Raw genomic sequence first — 26738 nt, forward strand, 5'->3', positions numbered from 1 at the left:
CATCCGGAGAGTAACTACTGTCCGGCGACTAAATCACAGTCGATCATCTAGGTCAAAGGTTGGACGATCGCGTATCTCTATGGGGATGCTGCCAAGTCGCGACTTGACTTTTGGTATTTCTTGCAGCAAGCCCACAATGAGGTTCATAGATGGTCATACTATCGGAAAACCTTTGCCAACTACCTTCAGGCAGTCTTCCTCGACCCCCCACGCAGTTGGGATGTGCCGGGTGCAGTCGGTGTGCACATTTGATAGCAGATAATGAACCTCACGCTTCTCTCACCACTCAATATGTAATGCACATACTATACGATGAAATGATCTACATGTTCCTTTTAACACAGCAATCTTTATTGAAAATAAATAAATAAACAACATCCCTGCTCCTTTAAATTTGTGATTTGTTTTAATATATATATATTTGTTGCAGAGGATGCATTTCGTTTAGTATTTGTGAACTGCCTAAAAAAAAAGTGGTCAACGCGGCGGAATGCAACGGCAAGGGGCCTGGGTTCGATTCCCGGCTAGGGCAGGAGATTTTCTCCGCTGAGTGAGTGTGTTTTGTGTTGTCCTCATCATCATTGCATCCCTATCTCCGACGCGCAGTTCGCCTAATGTGGCGTCGAATGCAATAAGTACTTGCCCTCGGAGGCTGAACTTCCACTAACCGGAGGCTCCCGGCCCACAATGCCGTATGCTCATTTCCATTTTCACCGCTGGAACAATCGGTTTTCGGTTATGTCGCTCTCTTTGCACATAAGGAAACGGACTGATTTCTTCCGGCGTAAGGCCCCTTCCAACCGGCATTGCCGCCGATTTGTTCATGTTCACTGCACTACCCGCCGTCACACTGTGGTCCAACAACAGTTCAAGGACCGTCTTCACCTCTTCCTCAGAACGAACGAGCAGCAGGAGGTCGTCCGCATAGGCACGACATTTGAAGGTGTAGCCCCGTAGTTCTCTTTCCAACGCTAGTGAAACGCGGCTGTTAAAACCACTGAAAATAACTAGTTACTGAAATAACCGTTTTCGTTTTTTTCCTATTCCAATTATTGCTACTGACAAGCGACCCTCCCCATCGCACCCCCCTCAGATTTAGTTATAAGTTGGCACAGTGGATAGGCTTTGAAAAAAAAATTAAAAAATGTGGGTAGAGCACTTGCCCGCGAAAGGCAGAGGTCCCGAGTTCGAGTCTCGGTCCGGCACACAGTTTTAGCCCGCCAGGAAGTTTCGTATCAGCGCACACTCCGCTGCAGAGTGAAAATCTCATTCTGGGAACAACAACTGTGTTTGGGTTCTGAGATCGTCTCAGATACGGCTGTCAATGTTAGGTACTCATCAACAGGCAGTATTTCATTAAGTGGTCACAAAAGCCTCAACAATTTTGAAAAGTTCTTTGTTTCGCTAGAGATATTTAGGAAACACGGGCAAAAAGATTTTACTTTGTTACGGCAGAGTGCACATACTCGTGAATTGCACCAGTAACTTAGGAAATTAAGTCTTGTAATGTATAGCTAGGGAAACGGTACGCTGCCAATGCATTCTGTGTGTCACATTTTTGCATCTGTGCGTAGCGCCAATGATTTCTTCATGGACGAAACTGTAATAACGATCTCCGATTTAATCTGCTTTGAAATTTGAAACAGCACACACTAACCGGCAGTATGAGAGATTCACTCTCGAAAAAATCACGTAGGTTGAGGCGGCAAAATCGTCCCTTCCATGAGTGCTTGTTTACGAAGATATGAAAGGGAGCTTCGGTGAGCTTAGAACAGGACGGTGAGCACAGAAGTACGAGGGAAGTATCCGAGTTCGACTTCTAGCCTGGAACACGATTTTTTACCACGAGTAATTTCATAACAACGTACACCTCGCTGTAGAGTGTAATATTCACTACGTTGATTGATGTTTCTGCAAGTGGTGACTGATAGTGTTTCAAAAACAGTAACATGAAGTGTTTTATTTCCTCGCATAAAGAAAAGGTAAGTAACCTGAATCTCTGTGGTTTATAAAGCAATCTCCATACGTTGTTGCTTTTGAGTATAAATTTAAATGATAAGCTTACAATGGCCGACCGGTGTGGCAGTGCGGTTCTAAGCGCTTCAGTTTGGAACCGCATGACCGCTACGGTCGCAGGTTCGAATCCTGCCTCGGGCATGGATGTGTGTGATGTCCTTAGGTTCGTTAGGTTTAAGTAGTATAGGTGACTGATGACCTCAAATGTTAAGTCCCATAATGCTAAGAACCATTTGAACCATTTTTATATTTTTGAGTCATCCCGCTACTAATTCCTCTCATGTGCCAACCTCTTCATCTCAGAGTAGCACTTGTAACCTATGCCCTCAGTTATTTGTTGGACGTACCTGAGTCCAATTCTCAAGATATCAGGCGCTGCAGGTGAGAGAATAACCGAACTATCAGTTTAATAAGTGACGGTTGCAAAATACTAACACGAATTGTATACAGACGAATGGAAAAACTGGTAGAAGCCGATCTCTGGGAAGATCAGTTTGGATTCCGTGGAAACGTAGGAAAAAGCGAGGCAATACTGACCTTATGATTTGTCTTAGAACAGGGCCGGCCAGAAATTCTGCACGCGTGCGGTGCTCCTGCACATGTGCAGCAGTGCACGCCGCAGCCGTCAGCGTTCATGTAGTGCATGTTTCTACCCACAGATGTCGCTTTATCCACTTGCTGGGATACTCTGTACCGGCGCGTTCTAGGGCTCTTTCCACAGCTTGCAAGCCAACCATGGGAAGGTATTCCGCGTATTAAACATTTAAAATACTGTCACAGTCTACTCATTGAGACGTCTACTTTTATGTTAACAGTTTAACCCAGTAAGACAAGTAATACAGTTAACAACCGTGGGTTTTTATTAAGGCAGTTTGACTGACGTCACGTAAATACGAGTAATGTTTTTGATCTAGTATTTAAGAAAGAGAGCACTTAGCGACTTCCAACGAACCTTATTCATGATTTCAAATAACATTAAACTAATGCAAGGTTTCCTGTAAATAATTCTAGGTGCCCTCAGTTACACCCACATAATTTCTGTCTCACTGAACTCTGAACGGAATGGTAACCGCAGACCTCTCGATGATGACCTGTTATTTCAATACCATTATTGCTACATCTTTCATGAGCTCCGTCTGAAATCTGCATAATAATCGACAATTAGATGAATGTTACGTTTCATCGACTTCAGCTGAGCGTAGCCCTTCACACATTAAAAAAGAAACCCTAGATGTAAGTATACATTGGAACAATCGGTTTAATGACCAACTTTCCTGATAATAATGTAACATGGAGCAGAATGAGGCACTAATGCACAGTTAGTAAACAATAATTTTTAATTATGAAAGGAATAAATCCAAACACGTTTATCATTGGGCATGAGAAATGATAATCGAGTTGATGTGTCTCATCCATTTTCTTAAGGACATTTAATTTTGCTTGCCGTTCTTCACTCTTGAGTACAGTACACTCGTCTTTGTGATATGCATTGTAGTGTCTTTCAATTGAAAACTTACGCTGGCCGCCTATTATTCGGCGGCATAGCAAACACTGAGTTTTCACCAACGGCTACAAAAAAGAATTGGAGTTCCCAGTCATTTTTAAACGACTGAGAACATAGATCTCCCGTCCTTTCCTTTTTCACAGTACCTGCCATTTCTCAGTACTTCTCTGTTAAGGTTACGGTCACCAGGGGTAAACGAGACTGGCTATGTTGCGCTCTTGCTTGTACCACATAAACAGGGAAGTGGAGCCGCCGCCGTTCATTTAGGACACGTGTCTAATAACAGATGTCGCTGTGGCTCGCTGTCGCACACGTGCGCACATGTGCAGCACTTCCGCACGTCTGCACACTGTGAAGCGTTTGGCCGGCCCTGTCTTAGAATATAGGTTAAGAAAAGACAAACCTACATTTATAGCATTTGTAGACTTAGAGAAAGGGTTTGACAGTGTTGACTGTAACACCCTTTTTCAAGTTCTGGAGCTGGCAGGGGTAAAATACAGGCAGTAAAAGCTTATTTATAATTTGTACAGAAACCATATGGCAGTTATAAGAGTCGAAGGGTACGAAAGCAGTGGTTGGGAGGGAGTGAGGCAGAGTTGCAGCCTATCCTCTATGTTATTCAATCTCTGTATTAGTCTGCAGCAAGGGAAATAAAAGAAAAATTTGAAGTAGGAATTAATATTCAGAGAGAAGAAATAAAAACCTTGACGTCTGCCCATGACATTGTAATTGTTCCGGCGTAACTTCAAGCGCCGGCAAGTCGGCCAGGAACATCAGAGCAGAGAGGGCTGTGAGACGACGTCAGCCAATGAATGGTACGTTGACCGACCGCTCTCTAGGACGACGACGAGACAGCAGGGCCCTCTACAAGAAGAGGACGTAAGAGCCGCGCCGCCCGGCCGTGACCCAGTTGAAGTCTAGCCGTTGTACGACTGCTACAGCAGTGATTTAGGAAGTGAATTGTTTTCACTTGTACGAGGTGCAATCAAGTTCTAAGGCCTCCGATTTTTTTTCTAATTAACTACTCACCCGAAATCGATGAAACTGGCGTTACTTATCGACGTAATCGCCCTGCAGACGTACACATTTTTCACAACGCTGACGCCATGATTCCATGGCAGCGGCGAAGGCTTCTTTAGGAGTCTGTTTTGACCACTGGAAAATCGCTGAGGCAATAGCAGCACGGCTGGTGAATGTGCGGCCACGGAGAGTGTCTTTCATTGTTGGAAAAAGCCAAAAGTCACTAGGAGCCACGTCAGGTGAGTAGGGAGCATGAGGAATCACTTCAAAGTTCTTATCACGAAGAAACTGTTGCGTATCGTTAGCTCGATGTGCGGGTGCATTGTCTTGGTGAAACAGCACACGCGCAGCCCTTCCCGGACGTTTTTGTTGCAGTGCAGGAAGGAATTTGTTCTTCAAAACGTTTTCGTAGGATGCACCTGTTACCGTAGGGCCCTTTGGAACGCAATGGGTAAGGATTACGCCCTCGCTGTCCCAGAACATGGACACCATTTTTTCAGCACTGGCCGTTACCCGAAATTTTTTTGGTGGCGGTGAATCTGTGTGCTTCCACTGAGCTGACTGGCGGTTTGTTTCTGGATTGAAAAATGGCATCCACGTCTCATCCATTGTCACAACCGACGAAAAGAAAGTCCCATTCATGCTGTCGTTGCGCGTCAACATTGCTTGGCAACATGCCACACGGGCAGCCATGCGGTCGTCCGTCAGCATTCGTGGCACCCACCTGGATGACACTTTTCGCATTTTCAGGTCGTCATGTAGGATTGCGTGCACAGAACCCACAGAAATGCCAACTCTGGAGGCGATCTGTTCAACAGGCATTCGGCGATCCCCCAAAACAATTCTCTCCACTTTCTCGATCATGTCGTCAGACCGGCTTGTGCGAGCCCGAGGTTGTTTTGGTTTGTTGTCACACGATGTTCTGCCTTCATTAAACTGTCGCACCCACGAACGCACTTTCGACACATCCATAACTCCATCACCACATGTCTCCTTCAACTGTCGATGAATTTCAATTGGTTTCACACCACGCAAATTCAGAAAACAAATGATTGCACGCTGTTCAAGTAAGGAAAACGTCGCCATTTTAAGTATTTAAAACAGTTGTCATTCTCGCCGCTGGAGGTAAAATTCCATCTGCCGTACGGTGCTGCCATCTCTGGGACGTATTGAAAATGAACGCGGCCTCATTTTTAAACAATGCACATGTTTCTGTCTCTTTCCAGTAAGGAGAAAAAAATCGGAGGCCTTAGAACTTGAATGCACCTCGTATTAGGACTTGTATTTACTGAAGAGATTGCTTATGTTTCATGTTTCCCTTTGCTTGTGATAGTCATTGTAAATTTCACAAAAGTTAAGAATTGTCATTTATTTACTGTAATAAAATCCAATAATACGATTTGCTTGACTTGTTGTCTAGAGATCCGAGGGAGCAGGTTTCCTAGGAGCCCTATATTAGACTAGTGCGCAGGACACAACAGTAATTCTGCCAGAGAGAGCAAAGGACTTGGAAGGGCATCAACGAAAGCAATACAAGAATAATGGAATGTAGTCGAATTAAATCAGATGATGTCGAGGGAATTAGGTTATTAAATGAGTCACTTGGAGTAGTAGATGAGTTTTGCTGTTTGGGCAGCAAAATAGCTGATGATGGTCAAAGTAGAGAGGATAGAAAATGTAGACTGCCGATGGGAAGGAAAGAATTTCTGAAGAAGAGAAATTTGATAAAATCGGGTGTTGATTTAAGTGTCAGGAAGTCTTTTCTGTAACTATTTCTATGGAGTATAGCCATGTATTGAAGTGAAACGTGGACGATAAACAATTTAGACAAGAAGAGAATAGAAGCTATCGAAATGTGGTGCTACAGAAAAATTCTAAAGATACGATGGGTAGATCACGTAACTAATGAGGAGGTATTGAATAGAACTGGGGAGGACTTTGTGGCACAACTTGACTATAAGAAGACACGTTCTGAGACATCAAGGGATCACCAATTTAGTATTAGAGGGAAGCGTGAAGGGTAAAAATCGTGGAGGGAGGCCAAGAGATGAATACACTAAGCAGTTTCGGAAGGATGTAGGTAGCATTAGTTACTCGGAGATGAAGAAGCTTGCACAGGATAGAGTAGCGTGGAGAGCTGCATCAAAACCTGTGCTTGGACTGAAGACCGCAGCAACAACAACACTCCAGTCTCTATTTACCACTACAGTTTTATGTTCCACGGCTCCCCCTAACATACCGGTGAGAAGTTACGAATTTAACTCAGGATATTGGTGCAAAATACTATGGTTGGAGACTTTAGCCACCACTTCTCCTTAAATACATTGCAACTATGTGATGATATAAATTAAAATAATTTTACATTTTGCGACTCTATAGATATGTCATTATTGTTCACCATCATGGGTACGTTTATCTAAAGCAAAAACCATTGTTATGAACGTCCAACGGACATAGGTCCGAACAGTACTCACACCAAGGCATCCCTCATTAATTTACAATTGAAAGAGGAGGCATTACCACAGGGATGGATAAAGCTGTTAGCATTTTCGGCAGTTTCAACACTTCAGGTCTTCCATTTCATCTCGTTATTGTTGTGCATCGAATATGATACATATTCGGGGCCGTTAATATCTGGCGCTTCCATTAACAGGACATACCTTTTCTCAGAAGTCGAAATTACTATCAAGTTGAAAAGGAAAAGGTTGGACTTCTAATCGTAAAGTAGCTGAAATGGTAATCACCGAACCGAATGACCCAAGGATTTCTTTACTTTTATAGAATAATTTGAGGATACACACAATTTTCCACTGTTCTACGTCCAGTATGTTTTAAACATTCGGCTTGTATTCGTGAGGGGTCTAGCTGCACATATAGAAAATACTGAAAATATTCCGTATGTAAAATAAGAAATGTTTCCGTGAAGTATCTGGAATTGATTTTGCAGTGTAATCTCGAATGTAGCATATCAATATGTGATGTTAATTTGATTTTATAAATCACTTGGTGACACATACACAGTCAACGCAGATGATTATCTGAATTTAGAAATGCTGATGGAGAGAAAATACAAGTAATGCTATTATTCGTCGATGTTGTTAAATGGAACAACTATACATACGAGGTGTGTTCAAAAAGAGTAGGGAGTATTCTAATTTCGCTGGTTGTATCAGTCCGATTCGCGCAGTTTTTCGTTGTTGTTTTGCTAAAAATGTCTGAAACGTACGTGTACACTGGTAGCCGTTTTCAGTTTTCAGGAAGGTTACACGTGTTTAGTTACGAGTGGCGATTACTGATTTGTTTTAAAAGTGGGTAAGAGAATTTGCATTAAATTTTGCTATGAAATGGAATTAATTCTAACGAAGTTTCATAAATGTTGAATATTACTTTTGAAAGTCTGCTGTGGGTAAAATAAAGGTTTACTAGTGGTGTAAACGTTTCCAAGTGGCCCTTGAAGTACAAGAAGATGACGAAAGTTCTGGATGCCCCAGCCCATCAACTACAGACGAAAACATGTGGAAAGTGAAAGGAATGATTAAGAACGATCGACGAATCACAATCACAGAAGTTGCTGATGATGTCTGAATATCAATAGGCTCATCCTATAACATCTTTTCGGGTGTGTTCGACATGAAACGTGTGGTAGCAAAATCTGTGCCAAAGTGTGTTGAATTTCGAGCCAAAACAGCGGTAAATGGAAGTTGCTTAGGAGTCCCTAAATGAAATCCACTACGATGCAGAAGTACTGTAACGTATCATTAACAGGTGATGAAACATGAGTGTATAGGTTTGACGTAAAAAATAAGGCCCAACAATCCCAGTGGAGGCATTCTGGATCGCCAAGACCGAAAATGCTTGGCAAGTGCGGTTGAAAGCGAAGCTTCTGCTCACTAGTTCTTCGATTTTACCGGTGTAATGCATCACGAGTTCTTACCGAAAGATCGTATGATCAGTAAGGAATACTACCTACAAGTTCAACGCCGTTTGCGGAAAGCAATCCGAAAACAAAAGATCGGATTGGTGGCAAAACATTTCTTGGCTTGTGCAACACGATAAAGAACCGTCTGATACTTCATTGCTTGCTTATGAATTTTCGGCGAACAATAACACTGTATTGATGCCGCATCTCATATTCACATATATGGCCGAGTGAGACTTTTTCTGTATCCTAAAATAAGAAGAACCTTAAAGGGCCGTTGTTTCCCGAGCCTAGATGAGAATACGGGGAGGTTGACTACCTTTGGCCAGAAAAAGCATGTTCTTTGAGAATACTTTTCTCGGCATGTGTTATAAATATTAATGACAAGTTTGGTCAAAATGTTTGATGTTTCCTCTACAAACTGGAATTGTTTCAACCGGAAAGGTTGAAGAGCAAAGGCGGAAGTGCCGTCGGAACGAAACTAAATTTCGATGTAAACCTCCATGCGCGGTTTGTCACAGGTCAGCCGACTCGTCTGAAATCAAAATTGAGTTCACGTTAGAGAAGTATATAAGATTCTTTGGCAGTTTTACCTCGCGTAAGTTATTTGGACCATAGGAATCAAAATTGCGGCCATTTTAAAAATAGGGTTTTCTTCATCGAGTTTTCGACTTCGTCGGCCAAGTAAAAACATTTATAGTTCATGGATCGGAATAAAAGTGGTACACCTCCTAGACAATTTAGTTAGCTTCGTCGGAAACAAAGAATCATGAGAATGAGTTCAGTAGATTTGAAGTTACCGTACCGCGCGATAAAAAAGGGTCATTTCGAGAAAAACGCGTTTGAAGTTTTGACGACATATAAATGTAGTATTATGCAACTTACGTTCAGTCTGCTATTTCGGGTCCATGAACAAGTCCTTCCTCTTCCTCATATAGGGCGTTCTGCTCGATCTGGGCCATCCTGCGCTGCTCCACAGCCGCTCGTACGGCCGGTGAAAACCTGTTATCGGCCGCTTGAATCCGGTGGTCGTCCGAATGCTTGGCGAACTGCGTCAAATAGAGTCCCAGGGTGACGTCCATAGTTGCCATGGTCTTCAGAATTGCAGAATACCCTTCGTAGAAGCCGCTCATTGCCAGGAAAATCGTAATCTCCACAGTCTTCGCACCAGAATGAAAATGCTTGGGGGATAACTTACACCCACACGCGTTCAAACTTTCATTTAAATTTTTGTGTTTCCTCCCAAGCACTGGTACTATAACTCGTCCTCCGAAAGAAAAAAAAAACGTGCGTGAAAAAAATCCGATTTCAGGCAGGTGCATTTTTTTGTTCAACCGCGAATAACAAACATTTAAGTTCCGTATTCGGAAAAACCTTTCCAGGGATGGGTTTTAAACACTTCCATGGATCCAAAAATGCAATTAAAAATCGATTTTTTGATCCAAAAGATAGTAAACCTCCCCTTAAAAGTGAATCTTTGAAAGAGCTAACTGCTATGCAAAAGATCAAGTTTCAGAAGTGTTTCGGGGATAGGAAGGTGAGATAGTATAAGCTGCGAAGTAGTATGAACGAAATAACGTTAATGTAGACGAATAAATAAAATTATTTCCAAAAAATTTAAATTCCCGATACTTTTTGAACACACCTCGTATTTACCAGTGACGGCTATGAGTACGTCATCGTTCATGCAGCTGGAACTCTCACCACATAATCTCATATTGGAAGAGGCCGGTGAGTTAGATGACAACTATTGATTGTGCGGAACCGACTGCCAAACACGACAAAAGCCTCTACTGCAGGGCCACGCCCAAGGAGGACCGCCATGGCTGCCGGATACCGCGCTGTCAGTCGTCACGCACGTCACACACTGTTGTGTGTGTCAGCGCTGTATAAAAGGCGGCAGCCGCCTGCGCAGAGACACATTTCAGCAGCAGCAACAGCAGCAGCAGCCACAGACTACCATGAACACTCTGGTAGGTACAGACAGCTCTCACAGCATGTGACCACTTTTTCTATTGGGGTTGGTTTCGTTCACTGTTGTGAGTTCTCTGGACCAGTAGTACCTGAATAATTTAGCACAAAACGCGGAAGTCCTAAAGTACTAACGTTTCCCATACGAAAACGTTCAGCGTATATTATTTATATTATAGAATACGTGTATATACGTGTATGAGATATAAGCCTCTTATTTTAGTAGTTGGTCGCTAAACTGAAGAGGCTCTGTAGCTATTTGACTGTATGTGTCTATAAAAATTCATACAACGCAGCCCATATCCATTACTTTTCAACCGCTGTTAAACAGTGCGTATGTGGTAGTAGTTGTTGTTCATCAACAAAACATATGAAAATTACTGTCCTGCGCTAGGGTCACTACTTTTAATACGACTCAATTGAAGTGATGAAGAATGAGATGGCTGATTTATGAAGTAATTTCGCAGTAGAGTTTGCAGACACATTTATTAATGACAAATTAACATGACTGGATAAGACATAGGTTGGCCGATGACACTGTAATTCTGTTAGAGACAGCAAAGGACTTGGAAGAGCAGTTGAACGGAATGGACAGTGTCTTGAAAGGAGGATGCAAGATGAATATCAACAAAAGCAAAACGATGATAATGGAATGTAGTCGAGTTAACTCGGGTGATGCTGAGGGAATGAGATTAGGGAATGAGACAAAGTAGTAAAGCAGTTTTGCTATTTGGGGAGCAAAATAACAGATGATGGACGAAGTAGAGAGGATATGTAGACTGGCAATGGCAAGGAAAGCGTTTCTGAAGAAGAGAAATTTGTTAATATCGAGTATAGATTTAAGTATCAGGAAGTCGTTTCTGAAGGTATTTGTATGAAGTGTGGCCATGTATGGAAGTGAAAGGTGGACGATAAATAGTTTGGACAAGAAGAGAATAGAAGCTTTCGAAATGCGGTGCTACAGAAAAATGCTGAAGATTAGATGGGTAGATCACATAACTAATGAGGAGGTATTGAATAGAATTGGGGAGAAGAGGAGTTTGTGGCACATCTTGACTAGAAGAAGGGATCGGTTGGTAGGACATGTTCTGAGGCATCAAGGGATCATCAATTTAGTATTGGAGGGCAGCGCGGAGGGTAAAAATCGTAGAGGGAGACCAAGAGATGAATACACTAAGCAGATTCAAAAGGACGTAGGCTGCAGTACGTACTGGGAGATGAAGCAGCTTGCACAGGATAGAGTAGCATGGAGAGCGGCATGAAACTAGTCTCAGGACTGAAGACCAAGGATAAGACACAACCAGTAATGACAAGACGATTGCCTGAAACTTCCTGGCAGATTAAAAATGTGTGCCGGACCGTGACTCGAACTCGGGACCTTTGCCTTCTGTGAAGTTTGGAAGGTAGGAGACGATGTACTGGCGGAAGTACAGCTGTGACGCCGGGTCGTAAGTCGCGCTTGGGTAGGACAGTTGGTAGAGCACTTGCCCGCGACAGGCAAAGGTCTCGAGTTCGAGTCTCGGTCCCACACAGTTGTAATCTGCCAGGTTTCATGTCAGCCCACAATCCCATGCAGAGTGAAAACTTCATTCTGGAAAGGAGAATGTTTATGAGAGAATTTGTAAAAACAGCGATGGTGACGCGTAAGAGGCAAGTGAGGAACATAACTGTGGATCGTAAGGCTTTATCGTAGTTAATAAAGTACTGGGCGTAGTAAGGAGAAGTCGTTTCTCATTTACGCGTATCTCCGTTGTATAGCTGGTCAGTAATGTCTCATTTATACAGCTTTCTGGAGATGTTTGTCATCAACACCCTCTTCCTATTGTAGGAACAGCAACGAAGATAACGTCATACATCTTCAGTCAGGAGGAAAACATGAGAAATTTCATTGTACTATAGGCTGACTGAAGTTCTGTGAAAGAAAAAGAAATTACAGAAACTTACCTGTTTCTATGTAAGGTAGAAGTTGACAGGGTTCATCAAAGGTGCATTTCGTCGAACTTGCAATCAGACAATAGCAAATGTAGTGCGAGGTAGGGATTCATAAGAACGCTATTACTGTATTTTATGCAAAAACACATTACTTACAGCGTTCACCACCCAACATTCACCCAAAATCAATAAAAATTCGTCAACACACAAAATCAGTGTTCATTCAGATTAATATGAGTTCACTTTATTGCCAGATCGTCCTGAGCGCCGTCCTGGCAGTGGCAGTGGCCACCCCCGGCTACCTGGGAGCCGCCCCCGCTGCAGTGGTAGCGCCGGCCGCCTACGCCGCCCCCGCAGTGGTCGCCGCCCCCGTCCACCCTGGATACGCCGCCTACGGCCCCGCACCCATCGCCGTCCGCTCTGACGGCTACCTGCTGGACACCCCTGACGTGGCTGTGAACAAAGCCGCCCACCTGACCGCCGTCGCCCAGACGAGGGCCCGCGACGCCATCATCAACGGCGCCGCTGTGCTGGCCGCTCCCGCCGTCGCCGCCCCCGTGGCTTACGCCGCCCCCGGAGCCCTCGCGGCCGCCGCCCACCTTCACGCCAAAGCTGCTCTGCTGGGCTGAAATGTCCGTCTGCTACAGTTTCCATCGATTTTATGACATGGCGATACTTGCACGTTTTTCCATTGAAATAAACCATCTTTCAATGTATATAATTTTTTTTCCTTATTCTTGTGTTCCGCGTTGCTACTGATTTATTCCTGAAGTATCACTTCTTCAGCCATATATTTGTGAATATGTATTAAAGGCCTCTTCTGTCAGTGTTAAAATTAACTTAACACGAGAGAGTATTCCAGAAGATATTACTTAGATTATAGGCAACATCAAAGAATATGGTTTATATATAAAGTAATACGAAACATTTTCATTTATTATGATAACTGACTGTCACATTTGATTTGCTATACAGACTAAATTTCAGTCAGTGCTATGAAAGTAAGGGGGTGGCACTGTAGTAACTCAGAGATCAATGAACTATACGATTTGTATTCTACCTTGTGATGCCTTAAGGATTTTACGCTGATAAGATGAGTTAACTCGTGTTTTTAAACTGAATGTATTTCACTCGTCTAGGGTCTACGTCTTTCGCTATTAACCAAAAGATAACGAGTCCTACGTTTATATCTTCAAAACAAAATTATATAGGAATATAAATGTATAGCGTCATCGAACAGGTAATTAGGTGTGTAAATCCAGATGAAAAGCCTATTACAGTTGTGTATTGCGAGGCTTTAATAGGAGACAGAATAGGAGAATAAGTTGCTGAAGAATATGTACGCATTAGCAGGGATGAGAGAGGAGAAAATTTCCATGAGTTATGCAATAAATTTCAACTAGTAAAAGGGAATCAACTGTTCTAATTTCACAATAGAAGGAGGACTACTTCAAGAAGGTTTAGGAACAAGGAGAGATATCACATTGATTACTTCACGATGAGACAGATGTCTGCGTCTAAGGCATAAACACATGCTGATACAGACTAGCTTCAAAATTTGATAACGATGAAGAGTAGGAGATAACTCAGGAGGTTAATCAGGAGCAATCATTGTGCGAATATGTGGGATACTGGAGAACTGAGGAAGGAATGTGTGCGTTTGTAGGCTGTACCAATGAGTAGGTCAATAAGCAGTTCAAGTGAAGTGGAATGGACGAACTCTAACAGAGTAATAGCAAAATTTTAATAACAATGAAGCAAGGAAATAAGTTATTCATAAGGAATAGAAGGAATACTGGAATATCAGTCACTTGAGAATGAAATCTGAAGGAAATGTACTGATATAGAACGTAGCAGACAATTTCAGGAAGAAATTTCGTAGATTGTTCCTCTGGAATATAATGTGAAAACAGTGGAAAGGAATATTACCAAATGTTTGAGGTGTGTTGCCCCAAAAGAACGATAACGAATTGGTACACTTGCAAGGTACAGAACAATAAGCGGAAAACGCTGACGATAAAAGGGGACGGTAGTACTGTTAAGAGTTTAGGGAATAATGTCGATGGTGATGGGCATACAGAGGGACAATATATTATGGTAAGTGAGGTGCAGTTATTTGACTCGCCTTGTAATGATTAGCAAAACGGCATCAAAAATTGTCTCAACTTGAAAACTCCAAACACTCTTCGGTATCCTTCCGACTGACCGTGCCTAAATGTACCTAATTTTAATAACAGAATAACGAATGGATATAGACATTTGTAATTGTAAAGATTGATTTTGATTCGTTAGTTGAAATTCTAACTGATTATGAAAAAGTAGATTAGGGAAACATTAATTATTGAGGGGACAATATTTTCGGTATCGATTGCGTTAGGCTATATTGGAACGTCCATAATAATTAACTATATGTAGGTAGGCGCCAACATTCACTATATACGCAGAGTATAGCTGAATACGCGTGGTATTAGCAAATTTAGGTACTCAGTAAAGCCTAGTCTACTCGACGACACAAGGTTGCAGGCAACTGCGTTACCGGCCACTGCTCATGCGCGTAGCGCGTTTGCGTAACTCGTTGGTGAAACTAAACACTTTCGTCGTATTCCAACTTTGGCGACACTAGTTGCATGAGCTTTTAGGTTAGGTGTGTTTGTAGGGTGTAGAGAAACTGAAATATGAAGTGAGGAACGGAGAACTATGTTCGCTTTTTGGATATCTATGCTTTGCATAGGTGTTTGTGCGATTTCAGTGATGCTGATTACAAAAATAAGCAACAAATTGCTGCCGCAGAGACCGTGATGTGCGATCATAACATACGAGTAGATGGTTCGACAATATCTGAGCTGCAGGGCAAAATTTATTGAGTTAGGAGCACATATACAACTGAATTAAGAAAAATACAAGCAAGTGTAATTCTAGCTGTGGCAATGCTCTCGTCTACAAGACTAAAATACCATCGTTCGAGTTGGCCAAATCTTTGTTAAGGAATATTGTTGACAGGTGGGAAGGCTATACAAATTTATGAAGCAGCAGTCTTTATTCAATATTCATCTATTTAAAACGTCGCTGCAGTGCTCCCCATTCACATATGTTTCAATTTTGAAATATTTCCACTGTGCAGACCTATCTTCAAGAGAGTAGTTTGCAAACCATTTTATTCTTAATGCGGCCTGCTTCAAATAATTATTGTTGCTAATGCTTATAATTATTACTATTAATGTTAATAATTATTGGTGTTAATGAAATAGCGGCATCACCAACTAAAACCGTATCGCATAGCATGCCGTGTGTTCTCGATTGTAATGCAAGCAAAACGATACGTAATTTCAGTTCTGAGGACAGTGCTACATGTATTACAGTACCTTTATTCCATATCGCATAATTGACTATTTACAAGAAACGTGAAAAGTTCTAGTGACATTCTAAGATAATTAAAATAACTTCTTGGATCCTACGTTATAAATTATTTCAGCAAAGATGCTGAGCAACCGAGCTGACGTCTTTTCTTCATCCAGTCACGAATCGAAACAAGTTTCTTATTTTTTTCTTATGTAGCGATTCCACGCATAAGCTGCCAAAATTTTCATTTCAGACACGACTCTGGGACCCATAAAACGGCGAAACTTAGGTGTATACTGGTGTCGCCGTGCCTACAGTCATATATGAAATCACTGGCGTGCAGCTCATTCCACGGAACGACTGGCGCAACCCAATGACGTCATGTAAAATAGGCTTAAGTGTTATATTCAACACTGTAGAAACATTACAAACCGGAACTGGTTGATGTATTCCGACCACGATGCCGTAATGATTCATAAACATGTTCACTGTTACTGTGTTTAACTGCCGGCCGCGGTGGTCTAGCGGTTCTGGCGCTGCAGTCCGGAACCACGGGACTGCTACGGTCGCAGGTTCGAATCCTGCCTCGGGCATGGGTGTGTGTGATGTCCTTAGGTTAGTTAGGTTTAAGTAGTTCTAATTTCTAGGGGACTTATGACCTAAGATGTTGAGTCCCATAGTGCTCAGAGCCATTTGAACCATTTTTTTGTGTTTAACTAAGCAGTCTTGCCAAATGATCAAAATTCATTGCCAAAAGGAATATTATTATTAAGTATGAACGACATTACACTTAGAGGCGACTGATAACCTTGCTGTTTAGTCCCTTTAATCTACAAACCAAAACAAACACTTAGCAGCAAGGTAATAAGTCAATGCCGAAACACGACAGTCAAAATCGATAAGGGGACAAAGGCCCATTTACCTTTTGCGAAATATTTTTAACGTCTTCTTGCCACGTAGTATTCTTCCCTTAGTAATTTACTTGAAGCTTTATTTTTAATTAACATTGTACTGTAGCCCAGGCACTGCATGATCTTCACATCTACAGAGTCTAGCTTCACATACTGCCACCACGCCGCGGGCTGTACACTTACTTGCGCACGCGTTCCTCGTCGTCCCATAGTGTCCAACCTCTTTCACAGCTAACCTGAGACGCTTTGCTCGACCCTCTCGTAGTCCCTAGGTTCTTTCACCACTAAGACTGTATCTTTGATTTTGTAACATTGTTAGCGTGACTATTTACAAAATTTATCAAACCCTTTCTAAACAAGTTTACTGCCACAGTATTGTAATCGCTCGTACATCAGCGAACTGTGACGATAATTACGTTCACGGCAAAGAACTACGTAAAATAAATACTGGACCAAACATTGATGTAGTGTGTTGTAGTGTTACTAGTTCTCGTTAGGCATGTTGAAGCAAGTGAATGATTGATACCGCAGCTGCATATTGTTGCTGGTTTTGTACCAGTTGTAACTGCTAATGCTGTTGATATTTCTACTTCTTTTCTTTCTGTTGCTGTTGATGCAGATGTCGCTGCTCTTATTTCTGTACTGGTGCCAATCCTGTAGGAACTCAGGATCCCTTCTTAGCAATGAGTACCTATGTTGTGAGAAAGTCTACATCGCACATTTTCTCTGCTGCTTGAGGATGTGGAATACAGGTTATTATCGTTTTCACTATCCGTGAAGCAGGTATTGATAGAATGAACGGGTAGATTTTGTGGCTGATGATGACACAGTTCATGAAGTGAATGGCTAACCAGAAACAAAGTCCAGAGAGTTACGAAGGTCGCGGCGACATCCTCTGCAGAAACAAGTTGCGGTCGTCGTAAGAAGCCAGGCTGTCACTTTTCTTCCATAACAATACTCGAGCCTCATGGGGAATCCGAATCTCAGTCTGGCACTAAAGAATTGAACATTGCTGCTCCAAAGCCGGTGAAAGAAGACCAACTATAATTTCTCAGGAGCCACGCCAGGTCTATTTCTCCTTAGACGCAAATTCCACATTCATTCCAAGAGAGAACACATTAATGAGACACCATTCCCACATGCTACATTACGGCCTTCCCCTCAAGCGCTGTAGGTTCTGAGCGTCGAAAACATTAGATATTGCAAGTGTTCAGAAATCTTGTTTATTCCTAATATCGTAAGAAAAATATGGTTCAAATGGCTCTGAGCACTATGGGACTTAACATCTTAGGTCATCAGTCCCTAGAACTTAGAACTACTTAAACCTAACTAACCTAAGGAGATCACACACATCCATGCCCGAGGCAGGATTCGAACCTGCGATCGTAGCAGTCCCGCGGTTCCGGACTGAGGCGCCTAGAACCGCACGGCCACCGCGGCCGGCAATATCGTAAGAGCCAACAGCTCGAGAGGAGTGGTTAGAGCAACGTTCAAGAAACACCATCCCACTAAAATCACCTTAGAGATGCTGACCAAGGTCGAAATAAGATGAGGATCCTGTAAATGGAGTGCTCATAGAACTACTTTTCCTCAGGTTTGTTCACTGATTTCTAATTTTGTCAACGGGGGAGGATGTAATGAATGCGAAAGATGAAAGCATATGGGAAAGGAACACTTCCGACACGACAGTTCAAACATCAACGTTTCGAACCGCTTGTGATCTTTGGTCTATTTTTGCTGTAGAGCGGAAATAGGAGGAGAAGGAACTGATCTGAATAGATAGCGACAACTGAAGTTGTGCAAATGGAATTAATTCAACCGCAATTAAGATAATTATATAATTTATGTATTGCACCGACAAAGCGAATTTCTCTTCGTACTTGCAGGACAGGTTCGTAGTATGTAACATAACTGTGCCCTCGCCTCACTTGAGAGGTAGCTGCTCCCGTACACCATTACTGAACACAATTTAAGATAGATTTGTTCCTGAAAAAGAAGTACCAGAAATTTATAAAGAAGGTAGGAAAAAGTAACATCGGGCTGCGAGAATAAGGAATAGGTTTCTAGGCAGTGCAGTGGCAGAGGAATGGCCATCTCCAAGAAAGGCAATCACAGATTTTGGAAAGAGAATTATATAGGCACAAAGACGGTAACCGGGAAGAATCCGTGGGTGAGGAAATATTTCACCAGATCGATGAAAGAAGTAAGTACAAAAATGTTCAGGGTAGTTCAGGAATACAGAAATACAAGTTGCTGAGGAATGAAACAGATAGGAAGTGCAGCGAAGCTAAGACGAAAAGGTTGCATGAACAAATGTGAAGAAATAAAGAAAAAACAAATGAATCTCGGAAGGACTGACTCAACACATAGGAAAATCAAAACAACCTTCGGTGAAATTAAGAGCAAGGGTGATAACATTAAGAGTGCTTTGGGATTTCCATTGCTAAATGCAGAGGACAGAGCAGTAGGTAGAAAGATTACGTTGATGTGACAAAAGAAGAAACGGGAGTCGAATTAGAAGAAATAGGGGATCCAGCATTATAATCAGAATTTAAAAGAGCTTTGAAAGTCTTAAGATCAAATAAGGCAATGGGGATAGATAACATTCCATCAGACGTTCTAAAATCATTGAGGGATGTCGCAACAAAACGACTATTCACGTTGGTGCGTAGTATGTACGAGTCTGGCGATATACCACCCGACTTTCAGAAACATATCATTCACACAATTCCGAAGACTGCAAAGGCGGACAGTGTGAGAATTATCACACAACGAACTTAACAGCTCATGCATCCAAGCAGACTGGAAAATAAAACTGAGGATGTGTCAGATGACCATAAGTTTGGGTTAGGAAAGGCAAAGGCATCAGAGAGGCAGATGTGACGTTGAGGTTGGTAATGGAAGCAAGACTAAAGAAAAATAAGACACCTTCATAATATGGAAGCAAGACTAAAGAAAAATAAGACACTTCATAATATTTGTCGACCTGTAAAAAGTGTTTGAGAATGTAAAATGGCGCAAGACGTTGGAAACACTGAGAAAAATAGGCAAAATAGGGTTAAGCTGTAAGAAGAGACGGGTAGTATACAACAGGTACAAGAGCCAAGAGGGAATAACAATGCCAAGAACGAAGTGCTCGTATTAAAAAGGGTGCAAGACAGGGATGCAGTCTTTCGCCTTTACTGTTCAATCTATAGATAGAAGAAGCAACAATGAAAATAAATGAAAAGTTCAGGGATGGAATTGAAATTCAGGGTGAAGGGATATCAATGATACGTTCCACAGATGACATTGCTATCCTCAGTGAAAGTGAAGAAGAATTACGTGACCTGCTGAATGGAATGAACAGTCTAATGAGTATAGAACATGGACTGATAGCAAAACGAAGGAAGACGAAAGTAATGAGAAGAAGGAACGAGAACAGCGAAATCTTAACATCTAGATTGATAGCCAAGGTGTAGATAAGTTACGGAATTCTGCTAGCTAGGCAGCAAAATAACCTTTGATGAAAGGATAAAGGAGGACATAAAGAGCAGACTATCACTGACAAAAAGGGTAATCCTCGCCAAGAGAAGTCTACTAGTATCAAACGTAGGCCTTAATTTCAGGATCAAGTTTCTGACAACGTACGTTAGGAGTACAGCATTGTATGGTAGTGAAACATGGACTGTGCGAAAGTCGGAACAGAAGAGAATCGAAGCATTTGAAGTGCGGCGTTACAGACGAATGTTGAAAGTTATGTTGACTGATAAGATAAGGAATGAGGAGAGGAAAGGCATTTGTGGAAAACCCTGACAAGAAGAAGGTTCAGGATTATAGGACATCTTAAAATATCAAGGTACTCCTGAGCAGATCCTTTAAGTCACCCATTTGCAACGCGTCTTCCTTTCAAGTGGATAATTTCCGCCAATTTTTGAGGTACATTAAAGCGAGGAATTTTGTTTTGTATGTTGTACGTGTGGCTAATGTTGTGGACTGGCAAGACAGCCAATCCACTAGGAGGAAGCCGAAAGGCACGCGTTTAAGCTCACGCAGGCTGGCGTGAGGTCTGGAACAGGACACGGAATGAGACTAGTAAAAAACGTACGTAGCTTCTGGAATACTTAACTTTAATCCATAATTGGTGAATATCGCTCTTGACGGTACATGTTTTACAGCATCAATAGTAACTGGTAATGGCGCCTTGCTAGGTTGTAGCAAATGACGTAGCTGAAGGCTATGCTAACTATCGTCTCGGCAAAGGAGAGCGTAATTTGTCAGTGAACCATCGCTAGCAAAGTCAGCTGTACAACTGGGGCGAGTGCTAGGAAGTCTCTCTAGACCTGCCGTGTGGCGGCGCTCGGTCTGCAATCACTGATAGTGGCGACACGCGGGTCCGACCTATACTTACGGACCGCGGCCGATTTAAAGGCCACCACGTAGCAAGTGTGGTGTCTGGCGGTGACACCACAGCTAAGCTGTTTTGCGCATCTAGGCGTGCACTTGTTTGAATATGGCGTGAACGTGTTTTAATATGGCGTTTATGTGTTCTTCTTTAGCTTCTAAACAGAGGTGGGCTATGTTTTCTGTGTGGATATATTCTGTCCTTCATGATGGCACATTTCAAGAAAGTGTTTCCTAAACGAAAATTTGTTGGTAATATGTACAAGAGAGCACGAGAACACGCAGCAACTAGTTAAGGTAATGAAAATAGGAATACAAATGTGTTGCAAGATACAGTTCCACGTCACCTTGCTTCTCCAGCAGTCACATAGAGAAACAAGCTTTGTCATTTGAGTGAAAATGTAAAAGGGCTACTGTGGAACTCTATTCTGTAAATAGGGTTTATGTTATTATTTGTACAGATATTTTTTCTACGTTTGTAAGTAATAATACTAGCTCTAAATATTGTTCTGTTGCAGCTTTTTTATTCACAGTAAAGGACAAAATTGTTACTTTTGGATTGTTAGCAAGCTGTTTGTTAGGTGTAAAGTTTGCAATCAATCTAATTCAACAAGAATCTAATTCAACAAGAATTACATGTACCTGACCATCATCCAATTTTTCAAATAAAAGTGCCTAATCATATATGTGACAAAAACAATGTTGTGTCTAGTGGACGTACAAGGTGCTATAGGAATTTTCTAAAGATCAGTACATGAACGTAGCATGTGTTATTAACTATGTCTCTTTGATGGTTACTTTACGGCTTACACCAAGATCAATGAGTGAAGCTCTATGGTGATCGAACTGAAATTGTAAAACTGGAGTGTGTAGTGCACGTCTAAAAATGGACGGTAACAAGACTACTAAAACTGAAGTCAGTACTAAGTGGGCAAAACTTCAGTGAGAACGAGGGATTTAGTGGGGCTGGCACGTTTACACACAAAGAGAATTGTTGCAAATACTTTATGGTAATGCCATTGGAAGTAATGATGTTGTGCTCTAAAGGAAGTGTATCTTGGTGTGGTGTTCAACGGGCTGCTGTTGCTGGTGAAGTGTGCCAGCGCAATAATTCACTTCCTTATTTTGTGATTCAGATAATAAACACTGCGTATAAGGGACTGAGTGTTGGTGAGTTGTTGGAAACGTGCCTTCACGATTGGTTCCAGATCTTGAACAACGCTTCAACAACTGTATATGGAAATGTCTCCCAAAAATTGTGTTTGCTGAAGTAAAAGCTATGAAAATTGCAGTGTGTGATACAGTTTGTGCTTCAGTAGTGGTGACATAAACAGGACAAAAATTTTCTATGAACTTGCAATGAAGTCAGGAACGAACAGTAGAGAAGCTCTTAACCAGATTGATGAACAGTAAGCAGCAGAGGTTGGTTCAAAGGAGGAAAGACTCAAGAAACAACTTTAAAGAAAATTGGAATGTTCTGTGGAAACGAATATCATAACAACATTTATTTAAATGAATACTGCTGAAACTACTTTTTTGGCTATTTAGTAATCGTTTTCTCAAAAACAGTAAGAGATACAATAATGAGATTTCGAACAATATTTTAGACGATACACAGTATGAAACCTCAGTTTCTCCTGGCTTTTACAATGTTTAAACAACAAGAGCGATTGCAGTTGGGTGACGTCGTCGACAACTGACGATCTATAGACAGGTGCACACACTGTCATTTTCGGGGCAAAACTCCTATACGTAAGCGTTGAACAGGGAAATCTGAAATCTCGGTTCTCAGAGAGATTCCAGAAAGATAAAACACACACACACACACACACACACACACACACACTATAAAGTTGGTCCCACCACATCACCAAAGATGACCGATTGTGAAATGTAATATGCAAAAGGTAAGGTACCATTAACTCTGACCCTCCGTGTTTTGACAAGGGTGCGATCAGGATTCCATGCATAATTTAAGCAAGAACCTCCTTCTCTATTTATAACGTCACTTGCCTATTTCATTTCTACTGCTTCCTTAATAACACTGTCCCAATAACTGAAAATACGTGCCAGAATGTCTGAGTCGTTATATTCCATAGAATAGCAGGTATCAAGATAATTTTCTGCAACAGCAGATGTCCTCGGCTATTTTACGTGTCTGTGTGACACGTTCAATACACAGATCCTCCACAGATCTGATAATCTGACCAATACATGATATGCCATAACTGTAAGGAATATGATAGACACCCTTATTACGCAAACCAATATAATCTTTTACGGAACCTGAAAGGACCCTGATTTTAGATGGTGGACGAAAAACACATTTCCCGTCATATCGACACCAAATACGTCCAATCGTGTTGGAATTGTCGCCCGTGTAAGGCAAAAAGGCCGTAGACTTCTGTACCACATTGGTATTATCATCACCTAGAAGCAATTGAAATTAAATAGGCATGTGCTCTTATAAATAGAGATGTGGGATTGTCCTTAAAATTTTCTTGGAGTCCTGCTCTCTCCCTTGACAAAAAACACAGGGACAGAGTTACTGCTACTTCTCGCATTGTGTATTAATTTTACAGTCTATAACACGTCTGACGTCGGTTACCTATGGTGTTTACGCTGTGTGTGTGTGTGTGTGTGTGTGTGTGTGTGTGTGTGTGTGTGTGCTATCTCTACAGAACTGCTATGCAAACTGAGGTTTCGAATTCCCTTGCACAATGCTTACTTGCTGCAGTTTAGCCTTGATAATGGCTGTGTGCACCTGTTGGAATATCGGCATTGCAGTAATTTATTTGCCTACATTTCTAAAGTTCATACTTCAGGTACGTGAGAGAAAAATAATACAAAATTTTAAAATAACTTTTTGTCAAACATCAAATATTGTGAGAGATGGTCTGTTTGTGCTAAAGACGTAATTCTTCCCACACTTCTCAAGAATATACCACACAAACCACAAGCAAAGTTTTACAAAACAACGTTTATACGATGATGGTTTGAAAAGTTCTCTGAACGGAACAGAAAAAAACGTACTTACATCACCGAAACTTTTTTTATTTTTCAATGTAGCCTCCTTGTAGATTAATGCAGTTGGTTCAACGATGTTCCAGTGCCTTGATCCCCATCTCGAAAATGAGATTCCTTCTGGACTGCAAAATAGTAAACTCCGACTATCAGTTCTTCTTTTGAACTGAATCTTCGTCTATCAGGAAAAATTTGCAGTTTCTCGTGACGGAGCCATGTCAAGTGAATAATGAGGGTGAGGCAACAATTCATACCTTAGTTCGTGTAATTTTGTCACGGAGACGGCACAGGTGTGCGGACGCGCTTCAAGAGTTACGGCACCCATCTTGCAGATAATTTTTTCGTTTCTGATTCTTCAGTTGTTATGTTATATACCCTTCCAGATCACAGCTGGCAAGCGTGAGCAATTTCACGCACTTTCAGTTGACGGTCCGCCATGACTATTTTGTGCACTTTTGGATAACTTCTGGAGTAGTGAGATCTTGGCCGACCACTGTGCGGATCATCTAAGCTCTCCCGACCAAATTTAAATTCATTTGTAAATTAATTTGGCCACTTGGCAACAGTTGAATATGAAGGATGTACCGTTTCTCATGGGTGGACATGAATGTAAAATGTATAGATTACATGTTATTACGATAAGTATTGTATGAGTAACTTGAGAGTTTAAGGAACAATATATTATGCTACAATGTATGCCTGTTCCGTGGAATTGAGATTCTGTGTTTGAACTCCGACCTCTTTTGTCATTACTATTCTTCTGCTTGGCTTATGATCTGGACGCGAACCGTAAGGAGCGTTTAACGAAGGTTCATGTTGCTATATCAGCCAATCTAAGTTATTAACAAAACTGAAAATAGAGTTGTTTGTGACTTAAAAATTGTGTCCGAGTTGAAATCATTTTTAAACCTAAACCTTGCTTGTCTAAAGCAGACAAGGGCCTCAAAAGAAATTCTTAGTTGTTAGGCGCCATTTTACAAAATTATTAATAACTTTCTTTTAGTTCATCGTTGAGACATGCCTCCAGTTAGAAAACTAAACCTATCTGTCAAATTCTACGGGCCTAGCGGCCGCTACAAATAATTTAATAAGATTCGCTTTCATATTTTCTTAAAGTTGCGAGATAACATCCCAGGCAGGAAGGCCTGGTCACAGGATTCCAGTTTTGGTATAAGATTTCATTCGAAAAAGCTACGCGTGTTATCTTACATTTGGAATCAAGACGAAACCACGCTTTTGAGTTACGGAATTTATTGTTGTGCAGTGAACAGACTGGTGAAATATTCTCTGGTGCTATAAGCATACGACTTTTAACTTGACTTAGACTAGGCATATATTGAGGAATATTTGTGGTGTTTTAACAGGTAAACAAATGAGTATTTATAATTCCGTAACCCCTGAGAACTGAGCTAGTATAATGAGTGCTTCTAGGCGTCGGGCTAAATTAAACAACATATTGCATTGTTCATAATATTCCTAAATCAGTTGTTTCTCTTTTACGCTGAGCAATTGCATTAATGTGTGTTTATTTTTTATATAAGTCACGGCTCATATTCATTCTATTACATTACACTGATAGTAAAGAAAAAGAGTCACAACTATTTTTACTGTATTACATTATAAGGAGCAGAGTCACCCAGCGTATTCTAGAAATCAGCATGAATGTCCTTTGCTTTCATACCTTTCTTCACGAAGTACTTGATCACTGCTCGATTCTCGATTTTTTCCATCTTTGCAAATCACAACGCGGGAACAACAACAGAGGCACGTCACCGCCACAGCTCCCTTCCAAGGCACTGACGTGGCACGTGTTTACAGACAATAGTCCAAAGTTTTCAAATAACTTCCGGGAATTCAGCCAAGTAACACTTTCAGCGACCGCCGATATTTCGGCGGGAGAACACCCCGCCATTTTCAAGGCAAACTGCAACGGACAGGCGCCGTACATGCAAATTTAATACCTCGGTTCTCGGTCCGAGAACCGAGGTATTAAATTTGCATGTACGGCGCCTGTCCGTTGCAGTTTGCCTTGAAAATGGCGGGGTGTTCTCCCGCCGAAATATCGGCGGTCGCTGAAAGTGTTACCTGGCTGAATTCCCGGAAGTTATTTGAAAGTTGTATACGCCATGAGGAACTCAGGTCTCACAATAGTCCAAAGAATATCACGTGAACAAATCGTTGCGCTAGCTCTGACCTCTCGTGGTGAGTCCGAGAACTTTTCAAACCACCCTCGGTCTTTTTGAGAAAATGGTACCTAAAAGAGACTATATTCCATACATAAAAATTAATTTCTGTTAACTAATTATTAATCATGTTTTGAATTTTGATACCTAGAACTATGGAAACTCGTACAAATGTTTGCTTAAGGGGCTCCGGAACGCCTTATACTTGCAATGTTAAAATAACGCTTATAAATTACATCTTTCCTCACAAAGTATTTGAGGTAGGAAGTTGAACTTTTTACAGATTATTTATTGGAATATGGGCTACAACTTAACACAGGGATTTTACAAAATTTTAGTTCAGTTATTAAAGATGATTTTTTTTCAATTGTAATGAAAATTCACAACATTTTTTTGCAATTTTTTATTTATATATTCAAAAATATACAGTTTTTTGGAAAAAGGCTGTGTTAAATTATGCAGAAGGTACTGTGTAACATTTACTGAAAGTTTGAAACAAATATGTTTGGAAGATCCTTAGAAAACATGTAATTAGT

At 41.4% G+C, this 26738-nt stretch overlaps 1 protein-coding gene across 1 annotated transcript in view; it reads left to right on the top strand.

The window, feature by feature from the left end:
* Positions 1–26738, top strand: part of LOC126177029 (cuticle protein 38-like) — a 55674-nt gene that overhangs the window by 12092 nt on the left and 16844 nt on the right. Inside the window, exon 3 of the mRNA XM_049924260.1 lies at positions 12962–12997. Coding sequence (XP_049780217.1) covers positions 12962–12991 — 30 coding nt within the window. The 3' untranslated portion in view covers positions 12992–12997. The remainder of the gene's footprint in view (positions 1–12961; positions 12998–26738) is intronic.

This window comes from Schistocerca cancellata, chromosome 3 (assembly GCF_023864275.1).
Source record: "Schistocerca cancellata isolate TAMUIC-IGC-003103 chromosome 3, iqSchCanc2.1, whole genome shotgun sequence".
Taxonomy (NCBI): Eukaryota; Metazoa; Arthropoda; class Insecta; order Orthoptera; family Acrididae; genus Schistocerca; species Schistocerca cancellata.